A 22,920-nucleotide genomic window follows, 5' to 3' on the forward strand; every position below is an offset into this window, starting at 1 on the left:
GTATTTGTTTTTCTTTTGTTTTTATATTTTGTTAATTAATTTTTAACAGTCAAAAATACTACATAAAAATATAATAATATCCCTTAAATCTATACAACTTATGCAACAAAAAAAAAAGAATTAAAATAAAATCAACAAAATGAAAACAACTTAATTTATAATTAATTATTATTATTTTTAAATAAACATAATGATTTACATATTTTCTGTTTTTTTTTCTTCTTTTTTTGAGATTAGGGAATTACAATGACATTCATAATTAATTTAATAATCCCTTCTTCAAACAAACAAGAATTTAACTTAAAAATAAGAGATGAATTAATTATTTAATAAATCGTTTGCTTTTTTTTGTTAAAGAAACCACAAATCGATGTAATATAATGTTGAAGGGTGTAAAATATTTTGTTTGTTTATATTTATAATAATTGTTCAAGTTTTAAGTATTCCTTTCTTTTTTTTATTATTTGGCTGTTAATGAATAAATATATGTATGTATGTACTTATGTATGGTTTATGTGTGCGCTGAATAAAAAATATAATAGGTTTTGTTTTAATAATAATTGTTAGCTATTTAAGAAATAATAAATTAAATAATTATGTATTTATTATTTACTATGACTTCAATTGATGATGATTTAAAATTACAATTATTTACTTCATTTAAAACTTATAGACTGGGTTGACTTTTCTTCAAAGCGTTTTAAGAAAAGTTGAAAAATACAACAATTTGAAGCTACTAAAAATTATCGCTTGGCCAAGAAATTAATTTAAAAAAAATTCAGTCGACCCCAATTGCTTGGTCATCTTCAGCGAGAAAGTTAACTCAAAGTCAGAACTGACTACTGAGTGTAAAAAGTTGTAATTGACGAATTGATTAGATTTATCGATTTTGGTTTTTAAATGAAAATAAAATTTATATATCTATGCATATAATTTATAACAAAAATAATTTTGTATTTTTCAAGTGTATTAGCCACAAAATAAAATGATTTACAACAAAAAAAAACAATCAATTTAATTTCTTATATTGCCTTTTAAATAAAATAGTTTTGTTTTTGGGAAAAATATTACTTTTTGACATGTCAGCCTTTTTATTTTAATTACATAATATGTTTAAAGGAAAAAAATGAAACAAACGCTGTGAACAATACTTATACATAATAATTAAAAATAATAAAAAAAAACATTACATATTATTTACAATATAAAAATAAAACGAACTTAGTCCGCTTTGCAAGATGTTCTTCATGAAATAAACAAAAAAAACATTAAATTAAAACAAAAACGTTTTTTTAGATGCTAGATTTTTTAAACTTAAAAGTTCCCAATAAAGTAAAGAATGAAGGGATGGGTTTAAAGGTATTATGAAATATACATAGGTCAGGTAAAATTCAATAATTATGATATAAAAAATTAGATTTGGGATCAAACAGAACGGCTTCATAAATTTTATGGGCACTGGAAGCAAGATTTCATACAAAAAGATGATTTTCATCCATATTACGATTTTCGTTTTATAAAAACAACACAGCTATGTAGGAAAAAGTTGGTAGATTGTTCCTGCGCCTTCTTGGCTCTTTAAACTTCTTTCCATATTAGTGAAAATCATTTTACTGGGACATGAACTATCACCTCTTCAAACCCTATTTATTTTTCCGTCGTTTTGATAACAAAAACAGCAATACGGTTGATTATGATCAAAATGTGCGTCAATATTTTTTTGAAAAGATGTTGGCTTCATTTGATTGAGTTGAAACTCAATGATATTTAATTCCCCTATACGAATTAAAATTGTTCCACGATCAAAAATGTTATGGTAAATTTAGTTAAAAAAGTAAACACGTGCAAAATAAAAACTGACAAAAAATCTAGAACACTCTGCTGCAAAGCTTGTTTTTCACTCTTATGGAAATTATAACTCAGTTGTTGTTTGATATGTTCTTTTTTATGCAGCTTCGGTTTACTATCTTTAAAAACAAACCTTCTATAAGAAGGAAATCACATTACACCAATTTATATTATTAAAAACACCATAAGTTAAAAATTCTTATTCTAGACAACAATAATATGTCATGGAAGTTGAAATTGTTATTAAATTGTGAAGCATTCATTAAGAACAAACTCTCAAATACGTACCAATACCCATACCCATACATTATCTTAAGTAAATCTTGCAAAACGACTTTCTTCGTTACAAACAAAAATATCCCATTTTTTAAAATTTGTTGTTTAAAATTAAGTTTAACATCTCTCTTTCTCACTCTCTCGCCCCTCTAGTAAAGATTAATCTTTTTAAGAATAGTTTTCCTACACATATGACATGTGCGAAGGGTTTCTGCACAAACGCTACAAGCTCCATGCCCACATAGAAATACAACATCTCTTATGCGTTCCATACAAATACTGCAATAGTGACTCTCCTCGTACTCCTGTACTTTATTCTCCAAATAGCGTAAGCGATCTGCCGATGAAGTTCTTGTTGCATCTTTACCCGTTACTACGCGCCCATTCTGACCAATACGTTTCTCAATCATCAAACCACAATTGAGGCATTTTTTCATCCGTAACCCACACTCCTCACAAGATATCTGATGTTGGCAGGGTTCGAATTTAATTAAATGCAATACCTCATCACAGACTATGCACTCTTTTGGCTCAGTTATGAAAACTGGCGTTGGTAGCGGTTTGTTTTGTTGTTTGCGGCTGACATGACTGCCAGTTGCTGATGTTGGTGGCGGTGGTAGGACAGGTGATAGTGAGTTTTCAAATTTGTTGCTTTTGCTGGGATTCATTTCGAGATAAAAACTTGGATCTGAGTTGTTTTGTTTCTTTGGCACTTGCACATTTGAAGTGTCGTCTGCGGATGCTGCTGCTGACGACAAAGGAGGAGGAGGAGGCAGTTGATGATTGGATGACTGCTGGCCTCTTTGTGCTGGAATTGGTGGTGGTGTTGAAATTGATGCTGCACCCCCTTCGCCGCTTAATGCATTTCCATCGGAACTTATATTCGCACTCTCGACACTTTCATTTAGATTCAAAGTCTGGATATTTCGTGTCAACTGATTTATACCTCCCTCATGATTAAGCACAGCTGTGGATGATGTTGCTACATTGGTTGACATCCTTTGATAGCTTAGAATTAAATCCTTTTCTTCTTGTTCGGTGATCCATTCGAATATCGTCGCCCCCTTATTATTCGGCTCGATTTGACATCCTCTCTTAGCTAAGTAACATAATATCGTATACATCAACCGGTACTCAGTAAAATGGTGCAAGCATGTAAATATTTCCAAAATTTCTGGAGCTTCAGTCGGTGCTGAGGCCTGCTGAAGATTTGTCTTCTTAATCACACATAAATGCATGGCGTTGTCGCCGTCTTCGTCCTTCGCTAAAATATCACAACCTAAATTGACTAGTTTTTCAAGGGCGGCCGCATGGCCTTGCGAAACGGCCAGAAGGAATGGCGTTTGACGCCGATTATTACGTATATCGATTTCTGCTTGCCCTTCCAAGACTAGCGCTTCAACGACATTTGCATGTCCATTGAGAGCGGCCAAATGTAATGCTGCAAAACCATCGTCTTTCTTAACGTTCACAAGTTGACGAGATAGATGGAGTATACGCTTGGCCGCTATGACATTTCCTTTAAGCGAGGCGTGATGCAATACGTTGAATCCACGGTTATTCTTTACCGTGAAGTCTAAATTCGGAGCGCTACATAGAAGTTCAACTACTTCAGTATTTTCTTTGGCAATTGCATCGTGCAGTGCGGTGTCGCCGTAAGAATCTTGGATATTCACATCGGCACCGAACTCCAAGAGCTGACGAACACAGTGAGGTGTTTTCTTGTGAGCGCAAATGTGCAGCGCTGAACAATGACTGGAGTTTAAAAAGTTTATGTCTGCTCCGTTCTGCAAGAGAATCCTCATAGTTTCTGGCTGATTACCAAATGCAGCATAGTGCAGAGTTGAATCACCTTCCTTGTCCACTATATTCACATTGGCTCCTTTGGTTATTAGATAGTTGACTAAGTGCACGTAGCCCTGATGTGCGGCGACTTGAATGCATGCCTTACCGCCACTCATGACATCAACTTGTTGAGGATTTTGCTCCAAGTATTGTTTGACGAATTCCAGATGACCCTGCGCTGCTTCACGCACCAATTTGTCAGCTAGTGAAGTTCCCGATAAGCCAGAGAGGGGAGTCATCACATGATCAGTGCGGCGGTGACTTAGGTCCATCATGCTGTTAGAACGTTCGGCTGCTGTTGCCAATGGAGATCTTTCTAGTTTGACACATTTCGGATTGAGCGTCCATTCGAGACCATCGTCTAGCTGTTGAATTCTTAGATCACCATCTGAATATACTTTTATAACTTTGCAATGTTTTCCTAGAGCCTAAAATAGCAATTAAAAAAAGTTTAAGAAATCTTAATGTCAAACAGAAAGAGATTCATACATATTTCATCAATTCAATCCACTCGCCATGTCCTTTCTGCAGCTGTTGAACTTTTGCTGCATCAGTTATTATTGTAACCAGATCACCAACTCTAAATGAGCACACTTTAACTAATGCTGCCGGATGAAATGTCCAACGATTTGGACAATTATCATATTGTACCCTTTAACATACAAAAGAGAAAAAGAAATCAGTTAAAAATATTTTAATTTAAACAATTATATGATTAAAATATGTACATACCGTATATCACCTTTATCAGTTATTCTATGTACTGTGCCTAATTTTGATAAATGCTCTACCATTCTAGGATTCCATCCACCATGCCCTTGTTGCAATTTCATAAGAGCATCAACTTCTAAACATACTTTCACACGATCTCCAACTGAAAAGACGGGTTTGACTGTCGGAACAACGGGTTGTTGTTCCTCTGGTTGACCTAATAACAAAATGGAAAACATTTAATTATTTGTATAACGAATCATTAAAAATTAATTATCACGACACAGATTTCGAAACATTCTTTTTTCTCTGACAAATACTTTTGTTAAAGATGCTTCTAAGGCACTTCTTTTGGTTTTTTGCATTCGTAATTTAAATCATCTCCGACAGGGGATGTAAAAACGCCGAATATCATTTTAAACAATGTTCAAATCATTTTTATAAAAATTCGGAAAATTAAGATGAACTTATGTCGTCGTTTAACCACAAAACTTACCTAACACAGGCATATGGTCTTTATAGTAATGCCCTCCAGATGTTGGAACTATATATTTTAAATCTACGTTTCCTTTATGTCCGAGTCTATAAACGTTTGTTGAACCCGTTACCCAAGATACATTTGCTACACTTCGACAAGATTCGTTGTCCCATCCACGAATTTCCATAACACGCCCACTTTTACCTGAAATAAATTTTAAAAATTATAATTTTTTTAATTTTACGATATCAAAGCGTTAATTTTTAATTCTCAGAACTGCAACGTTTGGAGAATGTGATAGATAAAATCTGTTTTTAACACTCAAATGTTTTGTATGTCATACACGATTTGAGCATTAGAAGCATTAAAGGTGTCGGTTAACATTTTTTTTTAATTATTGAACATTGCAATAAAAAGGAAAAAAATATGCATTCCATATTCGTTTAGCACGACTATAGAACAAATGTCTGTTTTTAATATTACGGACAAAGTTCGGCTGAAAGAGCATTTCAGACAGCGGGAGTATAACTCGCATATTGTTTAAGGTTAGGAATAAAACTGGCTATCTTATTTGACAATAGTCCGTTAGCTTACTCTTTTTTTTTCTCGTTTGACGGTTTTTTCTTTTATGGCTTAAGGATTATTGCACACGTTGCTGTCTCAATCTTAACTATTTTGTCCAAATTAAAGAAATCCTTGTTAAACAAGTTTTTGAGAAAAATATAAAATATATCACGAATTTTTATTGTGGGGCTTTGCTACCCGACGAGACGACCGTTTAATAGAATTGATTGTAGGGCAAAGATTCAACAAAGCAAAATATATTGTCCGTCATGTGAAAATCATCCATTCAAATTTAAAAAAAATCATACCAGCGGACAGATTAAGGGGAAAATATACCTTTAGGTTTTTAGACATCTGGCATGGCAACCAACCGTCCTACGCATTAACAATCACGCATCGATCCGCTCGGAATGCACTTTCTAGAAATCTAGATCTTTTGTTAGATTTTGTTATTACATCTATATTTGTGCATACTTCGAATTCAATATTTGTTCGTTTGTATGTACTGTTTAGCAGTCTGTTCTCTATAAAACTTCGAGAAGATTTTATTTCGAAAATGTATTATAGGCAATTAAGACAAATTTCATGAGAGTGAAACAAACAAAAAAAAAAAAACATTGGCCAAGATTTAGGATAGATGTCAATGACGGCGTATTTTTAAAACACCTTTAATTAATCAATCAACGAATGTATTTATATTTTGATCCACTGAATTTTTTAAAACTATTGCCTCATGGTATTTATTTTGTATAGATATGACTTTTTGATCTACATACCTTCTCCACCGTCTTGTTGTCCCCACTCCCAATCTGGACCACGAACAACTTTAGCTCCAACAAATATTCCTTTCAATTGGATTTTTCCAGATCCTTTACGGGGCGGCACCCTCACTCTAGAACAAAAAAGAGTACATATTTGGATTTTAGAAAGTTTTATTTTATTTTTCATTTTTTCAACTCATTGTCAGTGATATAGTGCACAACATACCCAAGAGATGTGGGTGTAGTGTAACGAATAAACGGATGTTCTATATCATGCTGGTCAGCCCCGTAACAGTAGGCGCACAAATGATAATTAGAACACAGCGCGCACTTAAAGACAATTCCGGCTATTCCCCCCTTTGAGCAACCGTCACATACAACATTTGAATGGCGAACACCTATAACAAAAAATATAAGAATTTTAAAAATATATATCGAGAAATATTTAATATAAATCGAAGAAGCACACACATTTTTGTAGGAAGGAATTTATTTTATTTTATTAGCGGAATAGCTACGCGCTACGTAAGTATAAAAATATAAAAGCTTTTATTTTTTTTGTTTCAGCAAGACTTTATTGAGACTCACCAACTTGTGCGTTGTCTATGATTATCAAATCGTACTGATTCTGATATCCAACTCTGTAATTTGTTCTATGACCGGAATCCCAATTCACCACAACTGTCTTCTCGGGGGAATGTGCTGATCCGAAACGTCCTATCTCACAGACTGTACCGACATGACCTTCTCCGTCGTCTACAAAAACAACAACAAAAACAAAATAAATTTTAATACGCGTACAAACAACAAGAGTACATTAAAGCAAAGATAATTATATTATAGTAGATATTTGAGAGAAGAGGCGAGATGAGCCGAGTCGAACCAGAAGCTATGAGTGGAATGGAGTGTCTGTGTCTTTATGGAGGATGCAAGGCGGCAGGCTCTTTTTTACTAAATCTGTTGCGGCTGCTCTGCTCCTACTGCCAAATCCAAACTACTATGCTATATGTGGATCTTGATGTTTTTTGGGGTGCGCGCATCAGTATATTTGAATTTGGTTCGTCGTCGTCGCGGTCGTCGTCGGGTACTTTAGTTAGTTATTTTTTTTTTTAATGTGGGGCATGTTGATGATTCTTCTCCCTGTTGCGCAGAGAGCAAGCGTGGTGTGGTGTTAAGCATTTGTTTTGTTTTTGTCAATCTAATTTTAAATTCAATCTTTCGTTCATCGTTCATCGTTGGTCGTTCGCCATAGCTCGGGGTAGACACAAGGAAATATTTCTTACAGCCATATCCTCCATCATCATCATCATCATCGTTTTGTTGGCTTTCCCTTTTCAGCTTCCATATCCATTGGCTGGCTCTCTGCTCGGAATTCATATGATAAAATGTGAATATTTTGAAGGGAGGACGACGCGGTGGCAGCAGATGAATTTTAGAATGTTGCCCTTTTACTTCAAATATAAATCTGTCTACAGCACGCGACAAAGTATTTTCATCTTTTTGGTTTTTCATTATATTGTACATATGTATGTTATATATATAGACTTTTTTTTAAATGAAGGGAAATGTGGATAATGGTACCATCTAACCTATGCCGTCACCAACTCAAGCATGTGTTATATATATTAAAAGTTAAAATTAAGTACCTGAAGGGGGAGACCATCAGTTTTGTATTAATGACTTGGGATTTGGATACCTATAGCATAGCAACCTAGTCAAATGTATTTTAGGCTTTCAATCAAATTTATTGCCTAGGAGACTAAACTAGAAATGAAAAACCTTGTATTTTGAAGGTTTTTATAATAATCCTGTGTTTCATGATTAAAGCAAACAATAAACTAATTTTATATTATTTGAAAAATTGAAAATAAAATCAAAAGTAATTCAAGTCATTGCCCCCAAGAGAACACAAAGTAATGACAACATCTTGCTAAACTCTGTCTGGATGAGAACAGAAGAAAATGTTTTTATCTTTGTTTTGCATACCAAAAAATTGCTCACGCACTTTAAACTCTGTATGTATCACAGTGTAGGTGTAAGTTAGGTAATATTGGTGGACTTCTGTCAAAACCTGGAAATCTGAATAATTCGTTGGGAAACTCAAAAATTCTCGGAATCCAGAATATTAAAAAAGGGTTGATTCAAAAGAAGTTATGATATACATAGTTTGTCGGTTTTGGCCTAAAATGGTTTTTGAAAGAACAAATTTTGCAACTTCTATTTTATGTTATGCTAAAAATTCAAGTTTTTTTTTTAATTATTAAAACACATTCATGAATTCGGTATTTACCTTAAAATGAACAAGATATTTGGACATCTCATTGACCGTTTGGGTTGGGTGTTAAGACGTACAGTCCATGGAAATTCGAGTACTGTTGGCATTAGCCTTTAAAATTTGTTTTAAATAAAGTGTATAAGGGGCGTATAAATAATCTTCTTTACAAAAATTGAGTTTTGTAGGATTTTTTTTTCAAATAAGGATATATCGTAACCTAATTTTACTGGACTTGTAGTCTATCTTGACGATTAAAAGTAAGTGCTAAAAAAATAACCCGTATTCCCGCTTTAAAATAATCCCACCTTATAAAACAACTGATTAAAATCCCTTGCGAAACTCCTAAGAGCTAATGAATCGTTATATTCAATGACATTCCTTCTGGGTTCTTGTAAGAGTTTAGGATTTGGAAATGTTTTATTTCTTAAAAGCCTAAACATATCAAATCTATGTGGATTAGGATCTAACGAATATTTTGATTAATGACAATGTTTCATTAAATTTGATTTGAATTATATATTCATATTTTACTTTTTTAATTTTATAAATTTACTAACTAACTAAAATTTCGCTGTAAATTTCAAAACCATATTTCCAGAGGGATTCGAATCCAAATCCCTATTGAAGAAAAAAAGTTGTTTCGGCACACCTCGTAAAATGAATTTCATCCTGAAGCAAACAGCCATATGCTTTGTTTTTCGATACGTTAAAACAAAGTTCAAAAAAAGGAAGGAAGTACCATATTTTCCCGTCAAAAGCAGGGAAATACTCTTCTGTTTTAAGTATATTTCTGACGAGTGTAAAGAAATCGAAGAAATAAAAATGAAAAACAGTAGTTGGAACTTATATTCCAAGAATAGCATACTGAATTCACATACCACATGTCTCATTCATAAGAGCGCCACACAGTTCTGTTATTGAAAAAAAAAAAAAAAAACAACAAAATACGAAATCCAAACAGAAGTGTATTTTTAGATTATTCCAAATATATACCTACCATAATATTATAAATCTTTTACAATATTTAAAAAAAAGAGACGTAGGAGAATGAACTCACTCTTATTTTTTGTTAATCTCAAAAATATAATTTTTGAAATTCTTTCTAAAAATGAGCATATTACTATATATTACCTTGATTTTGCCATATCCAATTTGGTCCGCGAACAACTCTAATGCCTGGTGGAATTGTTGTGGCCATTTTTCAATTTTGTTTGTTTTATTTAAGTCTTGTCCTCGTGTTTTTGTTTTTATTATAATTTTGATTGAGTTCTTATAAACTATTTGACTTCAGTTGGTTTTTCCCTCGAGAATTATCTATCCCAAAAAGAAAATGTGTTTTCTCATTTTTTATAAGTTTTCCTCTTCTTTTGTTGTTGGATGAATATTCACAAAGCGAGTTTTAATCAATTATAAGCGGTAGGTCAAGTTCGACCCATGCGATCTGATCCCAGGATTATTGATTGTCATACTGAAAGAAACAAAAAAAAATTATTAAAAATAAGTTGAAGAATAATATTGGTTTATAATTTATAATTATGTTTTTTATTATTTTATTCAATGGAAACAATGCGTGTTATCATTTTATACAAAATCCCCTCTTTTACTCAATCAATTTCTCCTCGAAATATAAATAAAATAAACTCAATAGCGAAAGGAAGAAGCGTTTCACTTGATTTTTTTTATCTCAGTACTGCTTTTGAGTTTAAATAAAAAGAAAAAATAAGAATACTGTAATACTTCAAATATTTTAATGACCAATTATTGTTAGTTACGATACAAAATTCGACAGCTTTTAATGAATTGAGGAATCGATTGGGAAAATAAACGATAAAAAGGGGAGTAATGCACAGCTTGAAACAGAAATAAATTCCAAGGGTTAATATACCAAGGCGTTTGATTTTTGTATTTTCAGCCCTGGTAAAGAAAGCATTCTAGGTACACTTTAGAAATTACTCCATAGGTTAAGACATTCTAAACTGCTATTGTGGAACTAAATACAACCAAAAAATAACAGGTCCCCTCATAGATCACTGAAAGTTAAATGGAAACCTAAGCATCTCAAGTATTAAGACCGGGCGATATGCAAGTTTTGTAAGGCGTACGAGAAGACACCCAGATCGCATGTAATGTCATCATTCGCTAAGGACACAATCTTTTTTAATTTAAGTATGATTTATTTTAAATAAAGCGAGTTAAAACTTTTGTCAACATGCAAAAATAAAATTAGTAGATTTCATTGTCACTAGGGAATTTTTTAATACTTTCGACTTAGATCATGGAGATAAAAATACACTGTTCAAATTAAATTTACAATTGGTGTTGAAGCTTTACGCATGGACGCTCTTCACTCAGCAACGAAGTAAGTGAAAGTCGTCCAGTTATTGTGTCAGAAGATTAAGTGTTGGAGTGCAAAATTTAATAATGAGTAGGTTCAGAAAATTTAAAGGACTTCGTTTGCACATCACTTTTTGAAGGACAAATTAGATCAATATAGCCAGTAAATTTTGCAGATGTGATTAATTTTAAACTTAGATCTTTACTCCACTATATTTTAACTTCAGTTTATCGTGCACAAAATGTCAAAAACATCATTATCAACAATAAAACTCGTAACACAAGTCCATAATTAGTTGTGTTTTGGAATAAGATTGTTGAATAAATAAATAAATCACAGTTATAAAGTTCAGATTTTGAACGTTAATTTTCTCTGAACGTTAATTTTGACCAAGTCAACTAATTAGTTTTCTTAGTGTCATAAACTTCAAACTCGAACCTTTACTTCAATAAACTCTACCTTCCGTTGATCATGCAATAACTACTAAAAAAATAATTATCTACCAAACACTCCTCAGGAAAGCTACAAGTCTATCTTGAATTGTATTTTGTATTTTAAAGAAATACATACTTATTCCTTTTCCAATTTGACAAGGAACCCTTTCACATGAAACATTAAGTGTTGAATGAAAAAAAAAACATGATTAGCTGTCATTTTGACATGAGTGGATTTGACTTGACTAACTTACCATTCACTTTCCAATAAAGTTACCTTTTTTTGGCGGCTGGCCAATCAGATTCTAGAAACTTGACTTAGGTACTGGGCAGGTTCAGACAACATAAGGGACTTCATTGGAAGTCAACTTCCTTCTTTGAACGTACATTTTGACCAAGGCAATAGTAAGTTTTCCAAATGTCATGAATTTCAAATTCAGAACTTTACTTCACAAACCCCTATTTTAAGTTCAATACAAAAAGTACCAACAAAAAATTATTGTCTACAAAAAACTCCTCAGGCAAGTTACAAGTCCACCACGATTTAAATTTTGTATTGTAAAGAAATATTACTTATTTCTTTTCCAATTTGACAAGGAACCCTTTTGCAGAAAGTATTAAATGAAGTTGTGCAGAAAATAAATATATCACAGAGTAATAAAGTTCAGCTTTCAGTTGAATGAAAAAACAAACGTGCGTTAATCGAGCCTATGGCCATCGTACCACATTAGGAACGTAGAACAGTTGATTTCCGAATAGTATAAAAGCATATTTATTTGTTGGAAGTCTCTCCAAGCCAAAACGTTAGCAGGCGAACAGTTGAACACTCAAAACACATGAATAAATCCGCCGTAAAACCTTGATTTTAAACTGAAACACTTTCCTTTTTCGCTGGCATCAAAAACACATTGGGTGGAAGCTGCTGATGGCATCAAACAATCACTTAAAAAATATGAAAGCATTTTAAAATTAAATAATCTTATGTTATCATTTTTTTAAGTTGAAAATATTAAGAAAAACCCTCGTATCTTGTGCATTTTGATGATTTATTTATTTTTGTTTTTTTTTCATAACTTGTTTCATTGAAAGATGTGATAATAGGACTGTTTTATTTTTGTTTAAAGATTTATAATCACTTTAAATATAATAGATTTAAAGAAACTCCTTACTTCCTATCTAGACGATCAAAAAAAATTCTCATCATTTAATCAAAACCGATTTTGATGACAATTCATCTATACCTTCCTCTTCAACTCATACGGCATGCATAAGGTTAATCGAAAAAAAACACAGTTTTTCAAGGTTTCAAAAACACATGTGTGCTTTATGTTTACAGAGGACCAACCGGGTTGAGTGCATTGCATAGTGCACATTTATTTTGTTGTCATCATCATCATCTATAGGAGTAGTTTCAGTTTTTGTAGGAGAATCGAAAAAAAAGGCAAACAAACAACGACAACGACGATTTCTCAGCACGTGCTGCAATCATAACCACTATATACCTATAGTACACTATCCATAATATCCACTTCGGGTTCACATTCGGATTTAGACTTCATATCATTATTACACACACAAATTGGGTCAGTTAGGTATATTGGGGAAAGTAAATAATACATTTTATTCAAATACTATATATATGTTTTTGTTGTAGTCCCATATGCCATTTGAATGATGCAGCGCATGCAGCAGGAATAAGTAAATAACATAACTTACATACGACGTATATTATATTTTATTCTTGAACATACTATTGGGTTGACATTTTTACAACTTAATCGGAAATGAATTTTGTACCTACTCCTCCTTCTTCATTTTTATATCGGATGACTCATCGATTTTCTTCAAAGTTTTCTTCTTTTTATTTTTAGACCGTTGGAAACCTTTTTTGGCAAACAACTCCATTAGCAGTGATAATAGGTATACATAGGGAAAACATGCGACGTAATTTTAGTTTCTTGCATTTATGGCATGTCCTCCTTCCCTTGAGTTACCTTGCAGAACATTTTTTTTCAATAAAAATTAAAAGTTGGAACGTATTTTGTTCGAAAGTTTAAACTTAAGTGGGGCATAAGTAAATTTTAATATTTTAAACTGTTTTATGGCGTAGTCAACAAATTTCTGGCAGAATCTTATTACTTCACAGTTTTTAGTGTTAATTTTCCCGATTTCATGATTATAATCATAAGTTTGTTTAAAATAAATCCAAAGCTAAAACTTAAAAAAAAAAAAAAACAAGCTTGATATCAAGAGACTGCGGCATATATACATATATAGATATATTGTGCGTCCTGAAAGAGTGTCTTAGCTTATAAGATAGGAGATTTTAATGTTACTCAACCTCCTATATAAGAGATTAAATACATTTTGTATATGGGATGCCAGTAAAATTCCGCTCGCACGGGTAATTACTATTCTGTTGCATTTTTTAGATCACCAAAATAAGTCGAAAAAACAGTTTTGACAGACAGACTTTTTATTTTTTAAGTTAAGGGATGTTTTGTGAATCAAAAGAAAGTTGAAGACTCATCCTTTATAAAAGTATTACATCCTCGAAATCAGTTTCGAAGCTTTGATGTTTTGGCCTCCTTTTTAGATTTGATTTTGTATACAAACCTTTTTTTATCTTGTAATAGAGTTCTGAGCTCCTTGAGGATGACTCCTTTGATATGGAGTCTGCTTATCTATTGACATGGACTTCTACATGACCCTGTTCACTAGGGTGCTTTTTTGGTGAATACGTGTTTTGGGCGGTCCCATTGTGGAAATATATTGCTAATGTCAAAAAAAAACAATTCAACAATTCCCTAGAACCCAAGTCTTAGTAAATAAGTAAATAAATAACAGAAAGCTAGAAATGCGCAGTTTCAGACAACATTTGTAGTCAACTACATTTATTTGAACGTACATTTTGACCATGGCAAATAGTTAGTTTTTCAAGTGCATCACTATTTGTTTTTTGTATTGTTAAGAAATATTACTTATTTTTTACCAAATTGACAAGGAACCCTTTTTTTTGAGTAATAAAGTTCAGCTTTCTATTGAATGAAAAAAAATTATCAACTTTCATTTTGACAGAAGTAGACATGACTTAATAGTTAGGGAGAATTTTCTTGACTAGCCTTTCAGTCAACTTTACATTAAAGTTGCCTTAATTGGAAGGTAATTTTTTGGCAGCTTGCCAATTAGATACTTGAAACTTTCAAGCCTCTTATGTCGACTGAACCTGCCCAATGTGATTTTGAATTTTGAAAAGTAAGAATATGACTTTAAAAACTTTTAAGGCGCCAGTTATATCTATCATTGAAATCGATCCGGACAAATATTTGAATCGATATTTGATGGTCTTTCCCTTTGATTAGAAATAAAAATTATATCCTGATCGATCGGAAATCACGTAAAGAATTTTTTTTTGAGGAAGAAAAGTGTAACTGGGCTTTTATTTTGTATATTTTCTATAAAAATGTATTTTCTATTTTCCGGACGGAAATTCGTTTTGCTGAACAGCTGATAATTTTATGTTCAAAAGAGAAACGAATCGTTCCACTGATTTCTGTTCCAATTTTAAACAATTCCAATGACAGATTTCTGTCAGTAAAATTTTGTCGGTGTATTTCAATCAGGAAATTTTGTTCAATGATAGAAATGTTCAATTATAGCTATAAACGACTCGTCAAAAAAATTCCAATGTTTCTTTTCAATGATGAAAATCAATGATAACTATACCTGGCGCCTAAGTCCTTAAAACCTGAATTTGGAACTCGTTTAATTAAAATCCATTAGTAAAATTTTTGTTTTTAGTTTTTGAACATGTTACAGATTTATTTCTAGCAAAAGATTGATACAATATTGAAACTGAATCCGATGCTCAAGTATTTAAAAAAAAACGATGCATTTAAAGTTTTATTTAATTTATAAATCCTTTTTAATTGTTTTAATGATGAAATTTAATTTTACTGAACAGCTGACTGCTACAAGCGAAAAAAATCCATTTCTTTTTACTGTTGGTTTTCCAATTTTGTATTGTTTCGATCACATCATTATACATTTTACTGATGAAAGCAACAGTACAAAAATTGTCTGAGGCGCACACCTCGAGTTATGATGGGAAGAAAACAACATTTAATGATGTAAATTTACTCATTGCTATAAACACTCATCAGTAAAACATTTCAGATTCCTCCTGGTTCAAATTTTACTGATGGATTTTACTGATAGCTATAACCGGCCCATAAGCCGGCTCAGTCGGCTACATAAGAAATTGATCTGAAAGAAGGTAAATTAAAAAATTCTGAAAACATTGCGTTACCTTTGAGTGCAAGTAGAAAAAGCCTCATTGCTTTAATAGAGTGGATTTATTACAAAAACTCAAATCAATGTACGTGCTCAGCTCATATTTTGTATAATATTTACAAATACAAAAATACCGTCATTTATGTAATGTTAAGAAATTAAACCACAAATCCGTTTTTGTTAAAAAAAACTTATGGAAAAGCTTCCATTGAAATTATATTTCTAACCCCACTGTTTGCAATTATAGATGCTATGATTAACCATTGTGGAAGAAGTAAGGTAGTGAAAAGTTGTGGTAATTGGTTTTAAGAGATTCCATGACTTTTTTATTATTGTATGTATGTTTGTTTGTTTTTCTTCTTCTATTCTATTTCTTTGCTTTTTTAATTTAAACGCACTGTTGCGTTGGTGACTTTTACTATTTTTTCTAAGATCTAAAAAAGCAACATAGCGTAGCAAAAAAAGAAGTAGTTACCTTTCTATATCCATATATCTATATATTCATAGCAACTCAAATAAGATTCGAATGCAAATGTACCCTCTCGGGTATGTACATACAGACATAGTTTCTTTCTTTCCAATTATAAACAATGATTATGACGAAGGGCTAAGTGAAGCCATCGCCATGTAAAACAGGAGCCATGACGATGTAAATTTATTTTTTTTTCTCCAGTTATTCCATGCTCTAGATAGAAACAAATTATTTCGTAACAAAAGTTACCAATCTTAAGCATTTGGTTTGTTATTAATTGTTTAAATATACTATAGCACTTAAAGAGAATATAAATAGAGGCACAAAATATAAGTATTTCCACAAACAAACTTGATATCGCATTATTTATATGCAATCAAAATTATATGTTTGTATCAAAAACGGAAGTGGGTATGGGATTCATTCAATTTTGTGATTGATACTGTTTTCATTTTTGTTTTTGTTAAAAGGTATATATGTATGTTTTAAGGGCTTGGTTTCATAATTTTTCACCCTAGGTAAGTACATTTTTTTATCGGGAAGATACTATCACATATTACGACGCCTAGTCATGACAGGGAAGATCGCGAATTGCGCTACAAGACTTCATACCTTTCATTTTCAATGTGAGTAATAAGCTCATATTTCTATTTTGTAGATTACTATTAAGGTTAATTAAAATTAATGTTTGAGATAAAGAGACGAAGATTTGGATCGATATTTTCCTTTGCACTCCATCATTTTTATTTAAATGACATTTAGACGACGATTATTTATAGGCTTGTCACATCTGAAAATATTGCAAGAAGACTTTATCATAAAGATGCCTATATTCTCATTTAGAAATAAAAAAGTCAAAGGTGTTTCAAAGGTTGGTACAAATGCAACGAAAATTTCGAATCAAAAAAGAATAATTAGAGCCTTTAAGAATCTGCATATCATATTGGTTTAGTAGGACAAAGAATCATTTAAGGAACATCAAAAAAAATATACAATAAGAAGGTAAAATAAGGAAGGTAAAACTCTTTTCTGTTAAGATTGAATCAATTTAGTAGTTTTTTTGATAGGACTATGCTTAAAAATAATAAATATATTAGGTGGCGCAATAGTCCTTAGAGAACCAAGGGTTAGTGACTTGCAACTCTAAACCATTCCTGGGACTTGATTATGGAATTCGCGGCGAATCGTTTTGCTAGCGAGTTTGCCATTTTTCAATTATTCAATTATATTCACTGTACGATTTCGTGGATGCTTTCTTGATCGTAATTATATACAAATGTGAGTTAGCTTTATTTAATTTTCTTACAATTTATTCACAATCCACAATATAATACAAAATATTAAAATTCATTCAAGGAACCATAAAAACAAGCAAACAAATCGACATCAATTGTTGGCTCTCGTAGAGTTTATGAAGAAGAATAAGGGCATTGCAAAAAATTTCTCCCTTTCAGCATAAATAAATTTAATATTGTTTATTGAATAAATCACCGCAAATTTCACAAATTCAATCATAACAAAACAAAATATATGGAAACCTGTTAAACCAAAAATGTCAAATCACTCAAATTTAGGAAGAACTATTTTCGCTTCGCCACGAATTTGAAAGGTCGAATTGAACCTCATAATCAGGCCCTGTGTGCGAGTCATTTGAGGGATAAAGGGGACCTAGAGTTTTAATGTCAAATTTGAACGGCAAATTTGAGAAACCACTTTTCACGGCAGCAATTACTCTCGGAGGATTTCTCATTTCCTCGCAAGAGATAGTACCCGAGAAAACAACTTTCTTAGGTGGCACAGGCAGGGATTGAAAATCAAACCAAGGGTAGGTACCACAGTTTTTGTAAACAAAAACTATCTTATTCGTTTTCTCTAACTAACGTTATACCAAGGAAATTATTTTCCACTCATGAAAATTATTGAAGGTATTTGATTTTTCCTTTGAAAAAGAAAGTGGAAAATAGTGTATTTAAATTTGGTGTTATTTATAAAATTACTGCTATTTGTTTTTTTTTTTAAAAACTTCAGATAACTTGAATGTAAAAATGTTCAAAATATATCGAAGCAATTACAATAACGAACTTAAACACCTTTTTTTAATGGGCTATAGCTTTTCTTTAAACCAAATGGACTTGGGCTAAAACCAATTTGTTCGGGCTCCCTGAAACTACCCATCTGAAGTTTTTGTCTGTTTCATTAAACAAAAAAAAAAAAATCTCTTGCATAAAAGCGTGTAAGATTTGAGTGTAAAAACAAAGTTCCACCGATGGCCACAATTTATAACACGCATGTGGTAGACGTTCCTTATTAATTGTGTACTCCACACTAGAGTCAAATGTTTCGAAATCATTTTACATTTACCATCAAGTAAGGTACATTAAAAACTTAGCGACTACGTAACAATATGAAAATTTTGACTGGAACAAAAATGTTTCAATAATGTCCTGAACAGGTGACTAGCTGTCTAAGAAAATAGGCGTGCTTCTGTTATGGCTTTATACCTATTTAATTATATTGCATGTTTACCTTATTGCTAGTACATAGTTCAGCTTAAAATAAACTTGTTAATTAAAGTTGCCAAAAAGATTTACGGCTGGTTTGTTCACAGAAGGTTATGCTTTCAACAAAACTATCGCAACCGGCTGATATCTCTAATGAACTAGCCCTTAGAGCCTTGACTTAATTCCTTGCTAGTTCGCTGACCCATCAGTAAAGATAATTATATTGAAGCCTTTCGTAAATACCTATACCATCGTTGAAATACCTATACCATCGTTGAAATCATCTTCGGTTGGAAAAATGACTTTAAAGTTCTTACTGAGTTTCAATGTTTCTGTCTTTTAGTCTCACTTGAGTAGTCTTAATCTATTGCATTTATGTCGCTTGCCACAAGTTGTTACAATTAGTTCAATTAGCCCTTATGACATTCAACCACCCTTTAGTCATTGGAATAAGATTCGCCCTCTTCTTACCGCTCCAAAAAAAAAATTGAGCAAAAAACAGAACAATATAAATCCAATAGATAAATATTTGGAATACGGTGGCGTATGGAAGAGTTTCACTAGAACTGCACTTGCTATTATTAGTGAAAGTCCAGAGCTAAACAAATCCAATTAGCAACACTCCAAGTGAGAAGCATTGCACACTCTAGACCACAAAGCTCCATCGATATCATAACCTATTAAACAATCTGTCAAAAATTAAAACAAATCTCGTAAAAGAATTTACGCAACTACTTTAATATAAAATTTACACTGCACAGGGATTCAATATTTAGCCAGGAGTCGGAATTGTAAAAGATGACTAGAATCAAATTTGTATAGGTAGCTATATTTTTCATAAATTATCATACCTTATCTAACAAAACAGAAAGTAACATCTTTTTTTTCAATCTTCCGAATCCTGGGATGACGAAGCTACAGACAAGAAAACTTTCATTGTTTGGAAATGAATGAAATAAAAAACGGTCTTGTTTTCTCGACACATTATGAATCAGGCTTTTGTCTGATTTAATTTTTATTCAGAAGCAACATACATCAGTTTCCAAGAACACTGAGATTTCAACACTGATATAAAAAAAAGCATCGAAATGAGATGATTAAGTAAACATCTTTGATTTGTCACAACGCTTAGTGCTTTTTTTGTTATTTTTTAATTCACCAGCGGTTTGCTGCTTATAAAAACTGAAACATCATATTTTTTGACATAGGAGCGGAAATAGTACTTCACAATTTACAACATAGAAAAAAACAACAACAAATATCTATTTTCAGATGCAAGAGAGTACGATAAAGGGGTTCTGAAGGCGTACAATTTCGAGGCTTAGCAAATACCCGACCATCATCATCCACTTACATAAAACCGTATCGTCGTCGTCGTGGGGATAAACCGAATTGGTTCTGGGTGGTAGGCACATTGTAACACGGCAGGCACTTTATAGGTACCTACTATATTTATGTAGGTACTCCTCCTACCTACCTATTTTTCTGCGGAGTAGACAGTTTTGGAAGACACAAATTTAGAACAAGCAGCAAACAAACGAAAAATGCACAACGCCGAGTCGAGAACTTTTAAACTCACCTAGGAGAATATTTTGTTCATTGTTAATTCGTGCTCGTGGTGTAATAATTATCGCCAGGTGAATGAAGAAGGGACACATACGAACGCACCACTTTGCTCCAAAAAGAAAAAAACGTCTATGATGATCCACTGGGTGTTTTTTTTTAAATATTGTTATTCCTGTCCGCGGCGGTGGCTGTGGCGGCGGCGGGCGGCAGCGAGTTCTATACTTTTTGCATAGACATGAAAAATGAATCACCAAATTGCGAATAAATTAAATGTAGGGAGAAGTCGACAACGGCAACGACGAGCGACAGCGACACCGAGTTTGAGTAGCTAAGACGACTATGACGGTAAATAGCGAACGGAAGGGACACAAAAATAATAAAGAAATGCAAAAAAAAACTTTTCTATCCGACACACTATTTTTTTAAACTTTTGCAAACATCGGGTCGCAATCGAAATGGGAATCGCATTCGGAACTGAATTTTCCAATGAATTTCTTTTTCTTTGCGTTAAAATTGACAATTTTTGAGATAGGATATTCTGAGACTGTTGATGCACTTGGAAAGTTCACGGGCGTCGAACTAATTGAATTAATTTTTGAGATAAGAACAAATAGTAAAACAAAAAAAAAAGTTATTCTATTTATGCAAAGGTAGAAAATTAAAAAGATTTATTGACAACCCGCACCCCGACGACGTTTGTACATTCATTGACAATTTTTATTTTTCTTCTTCTCGGTACTTGGTCTCGTCGTGGCTACTGCCCTGCCATTTTTTCGCTTGAACGCTTTTTGGTGAAACTAAAATACTGGGAATGGATTTCTATTTTTTGTGGGTTGGCCCTCTAGTGAAGAGTAGAAAACTGCGAATAGATGGAAATAGATAAGGGTGTGTAGTAAGACGTTTAGATTTTTGAATATATTTAACGCGCCGCCTACATTGGGAAATTTTAATTAAAAATAAGGTTTTCATCACACGTTTGTATGAACGCATCGAAGAAACCATTGAGAATGTTGCCTGTTTCCATTTTTGAAAATTTAAATTTGCATATACTTTTGTTGAAAATCGTCACTTTAGAGTCAGAATTGACTTTTTCTACGTAAAATTCATAAAATATATGTATCTACTCTGCAGACGACAAATCTCTAATAGTTCTATGAAAAATACCAAAGAACAAAGTGAATAAATGACTTTACGAAAGAGTTTTAAATTATAACATTTCTCGTTATATGGCAACATTTGTAGGTTAGGTGTTATATGAAGTAATAACTGTCATTTTTGAAGTATGTATGCTGATTGAGAAATTTAGATGAGGAAATTCTGCAAAAGTAAATAAGTTTTTGATTTCCGTATAAAACTAAGCAAGCATCTTTGTATATATATTATATAGTACTATCATAAAGAGGAACGCTCAGCCTGACATCTTTTCACCGACTTCCTAAACAGTTCGTTCCACATGTTTTACATGTGGAATGCATTGGAGTGGGGGTAAAAATGAACAAGAATTCCAATATAAAATAATAATTTTCCATATTATTAAAAAAACAGAAGAGAAAGGAGGCAATGAAAATACATTTTTTTATAATTTATTATTTATATTCTGTGTAATTTGGTTATTTGATTGGTTGATTTGGAATGAAGAAAATAAAAAAAAAAAAACACAACAGGACGAAAAAAGAATTAGAATATACACTTTTTGTGGTTGAGACAAATATTTTTTAACCATGCTTATAATAGTGCGAACATTTTTTGTTTAATTTTCTTTTAGGGATAAGTAATATAAAAATAATGACTTATACAAGGTACATTAACTTCAGAAATTTCTTAAGAAAATTCAAATGTTATTAACTTTCCACAGGAAGTTATTGTAATTGGTCCGATTTTTCGAATTGAAAATTTCGACATTTTTCGACCTCTAGAGTCTAAATAAAAGATATTGCGATATTAAAAAGGACCAAAAATAAGAAAATCTTCAGCTAACAAAAGATTGTTAGTTATAAATACTTTGGAAACCACGTAAATATAATCAATTTATTAGAATAAAATACGTCGTTATGATTTCATAATCCGAAGAAGACACTTGGTGGCATACTTTCAAGAAGCAAATCTGTTAAAGACATTTTCTTAAAATTTAATTTAACTATGGAGTTCATGTAAAAAATGTTTAACATCATAAACCTCAATGTGTAACCAAAGCAACAAGTTTTGAAATTTGTAAAAATATTGAATATGTGAAACACATGCCGAAACCAAAACTTAAATCTTGTCAAAAAGCGAACAGATTGACTTTAGCTTAAAAGTAACATTTTTTTTTGGAACGAGACAAAATTGAGGAGGCTTCAGACGGTTGTCAACAATTTCGGCATGATAAACGAACCGAAAAGTAGCATAGAAATTATAGCAATTTTAAATGTGTTACGTGCCATAAGCTGCTTTTTCTACCAAAATAAATTCCAAAAATATACTGATGAACAGATGAACCCGATTGAAATCGTTTGGGCAATTTTTATACAATTTTATTTATTTATTTGACAAGAGTTGTTCATGGAGAGTAAGCCAAAATT

The 22,920-nt window shown here is 32.1% G+C and overlaps 1 protein-coding gene across 2 annotated transcripts; it reads right to left on the reverse strand.

Moving 5' to 3' along the window:
* Nucleotides 1-241: 241 nt before the first annotated feature.
* On the reverse strand, nucleotides 242-21,101 carry LOC129952623 (E3 ubiquitin-protein ligase MIB2). 2 transcript variants are annotated; one of them, XM_056065340.1, is made up of 9 exons: nucleotides 20,373-21,101; nucleotides 9,890-10,226; nucleotides 7,072-7,239; nucleotides 6,710-6,881; nucleotides 6,499-6,614; nucleotides 5,177-5,362; nucleotides 4,702-4,897; nucleotides 4,459-4,621; nucleotides 242-4,397 (listed from the first exon to the last, which is right to left on the reverse strand). In XM_056065340.1, the coding sequence occupies exons 2-9, from the start codon at nucleotides 9,954-9,956 to the stop codon at nucleotides 2,274-2,276; spliced, it is 3,192 nt and encodes a 1,063-aa protein (XP_055921315.1). In that variant the 5' UTR covers nucleotides 9,957-10,226; nucleotides 20,373-21,101; the 3' UTR covers nucleotides 242-2,273. The 2 variants fall into 2 exon arrangements, with proteins under 2 accessions (XP_055921315.1, XP_055921316.1); XM_056065341.1 differs by lacking the exon at nucleotides 20,373-21,101 and adding an exon at nucleotides 20,271-20,290.
* Nucleotides 21,102-22,920: the final 1,819 nt, after the last annotated feature.

Source organism: Eupeodes corollae, chromosome 3 (genome assembly GCF_945859685.1).
Source record: "Eupeodes corollae chromosome 3, idEupCoro1.1, whole genome shotgun sequence".
NCBI lineage: Eukaryota > Metazoa > Arthropoda > Insecta > Diptera > Syrphidae > Eupeodes > Eupeodes corollae.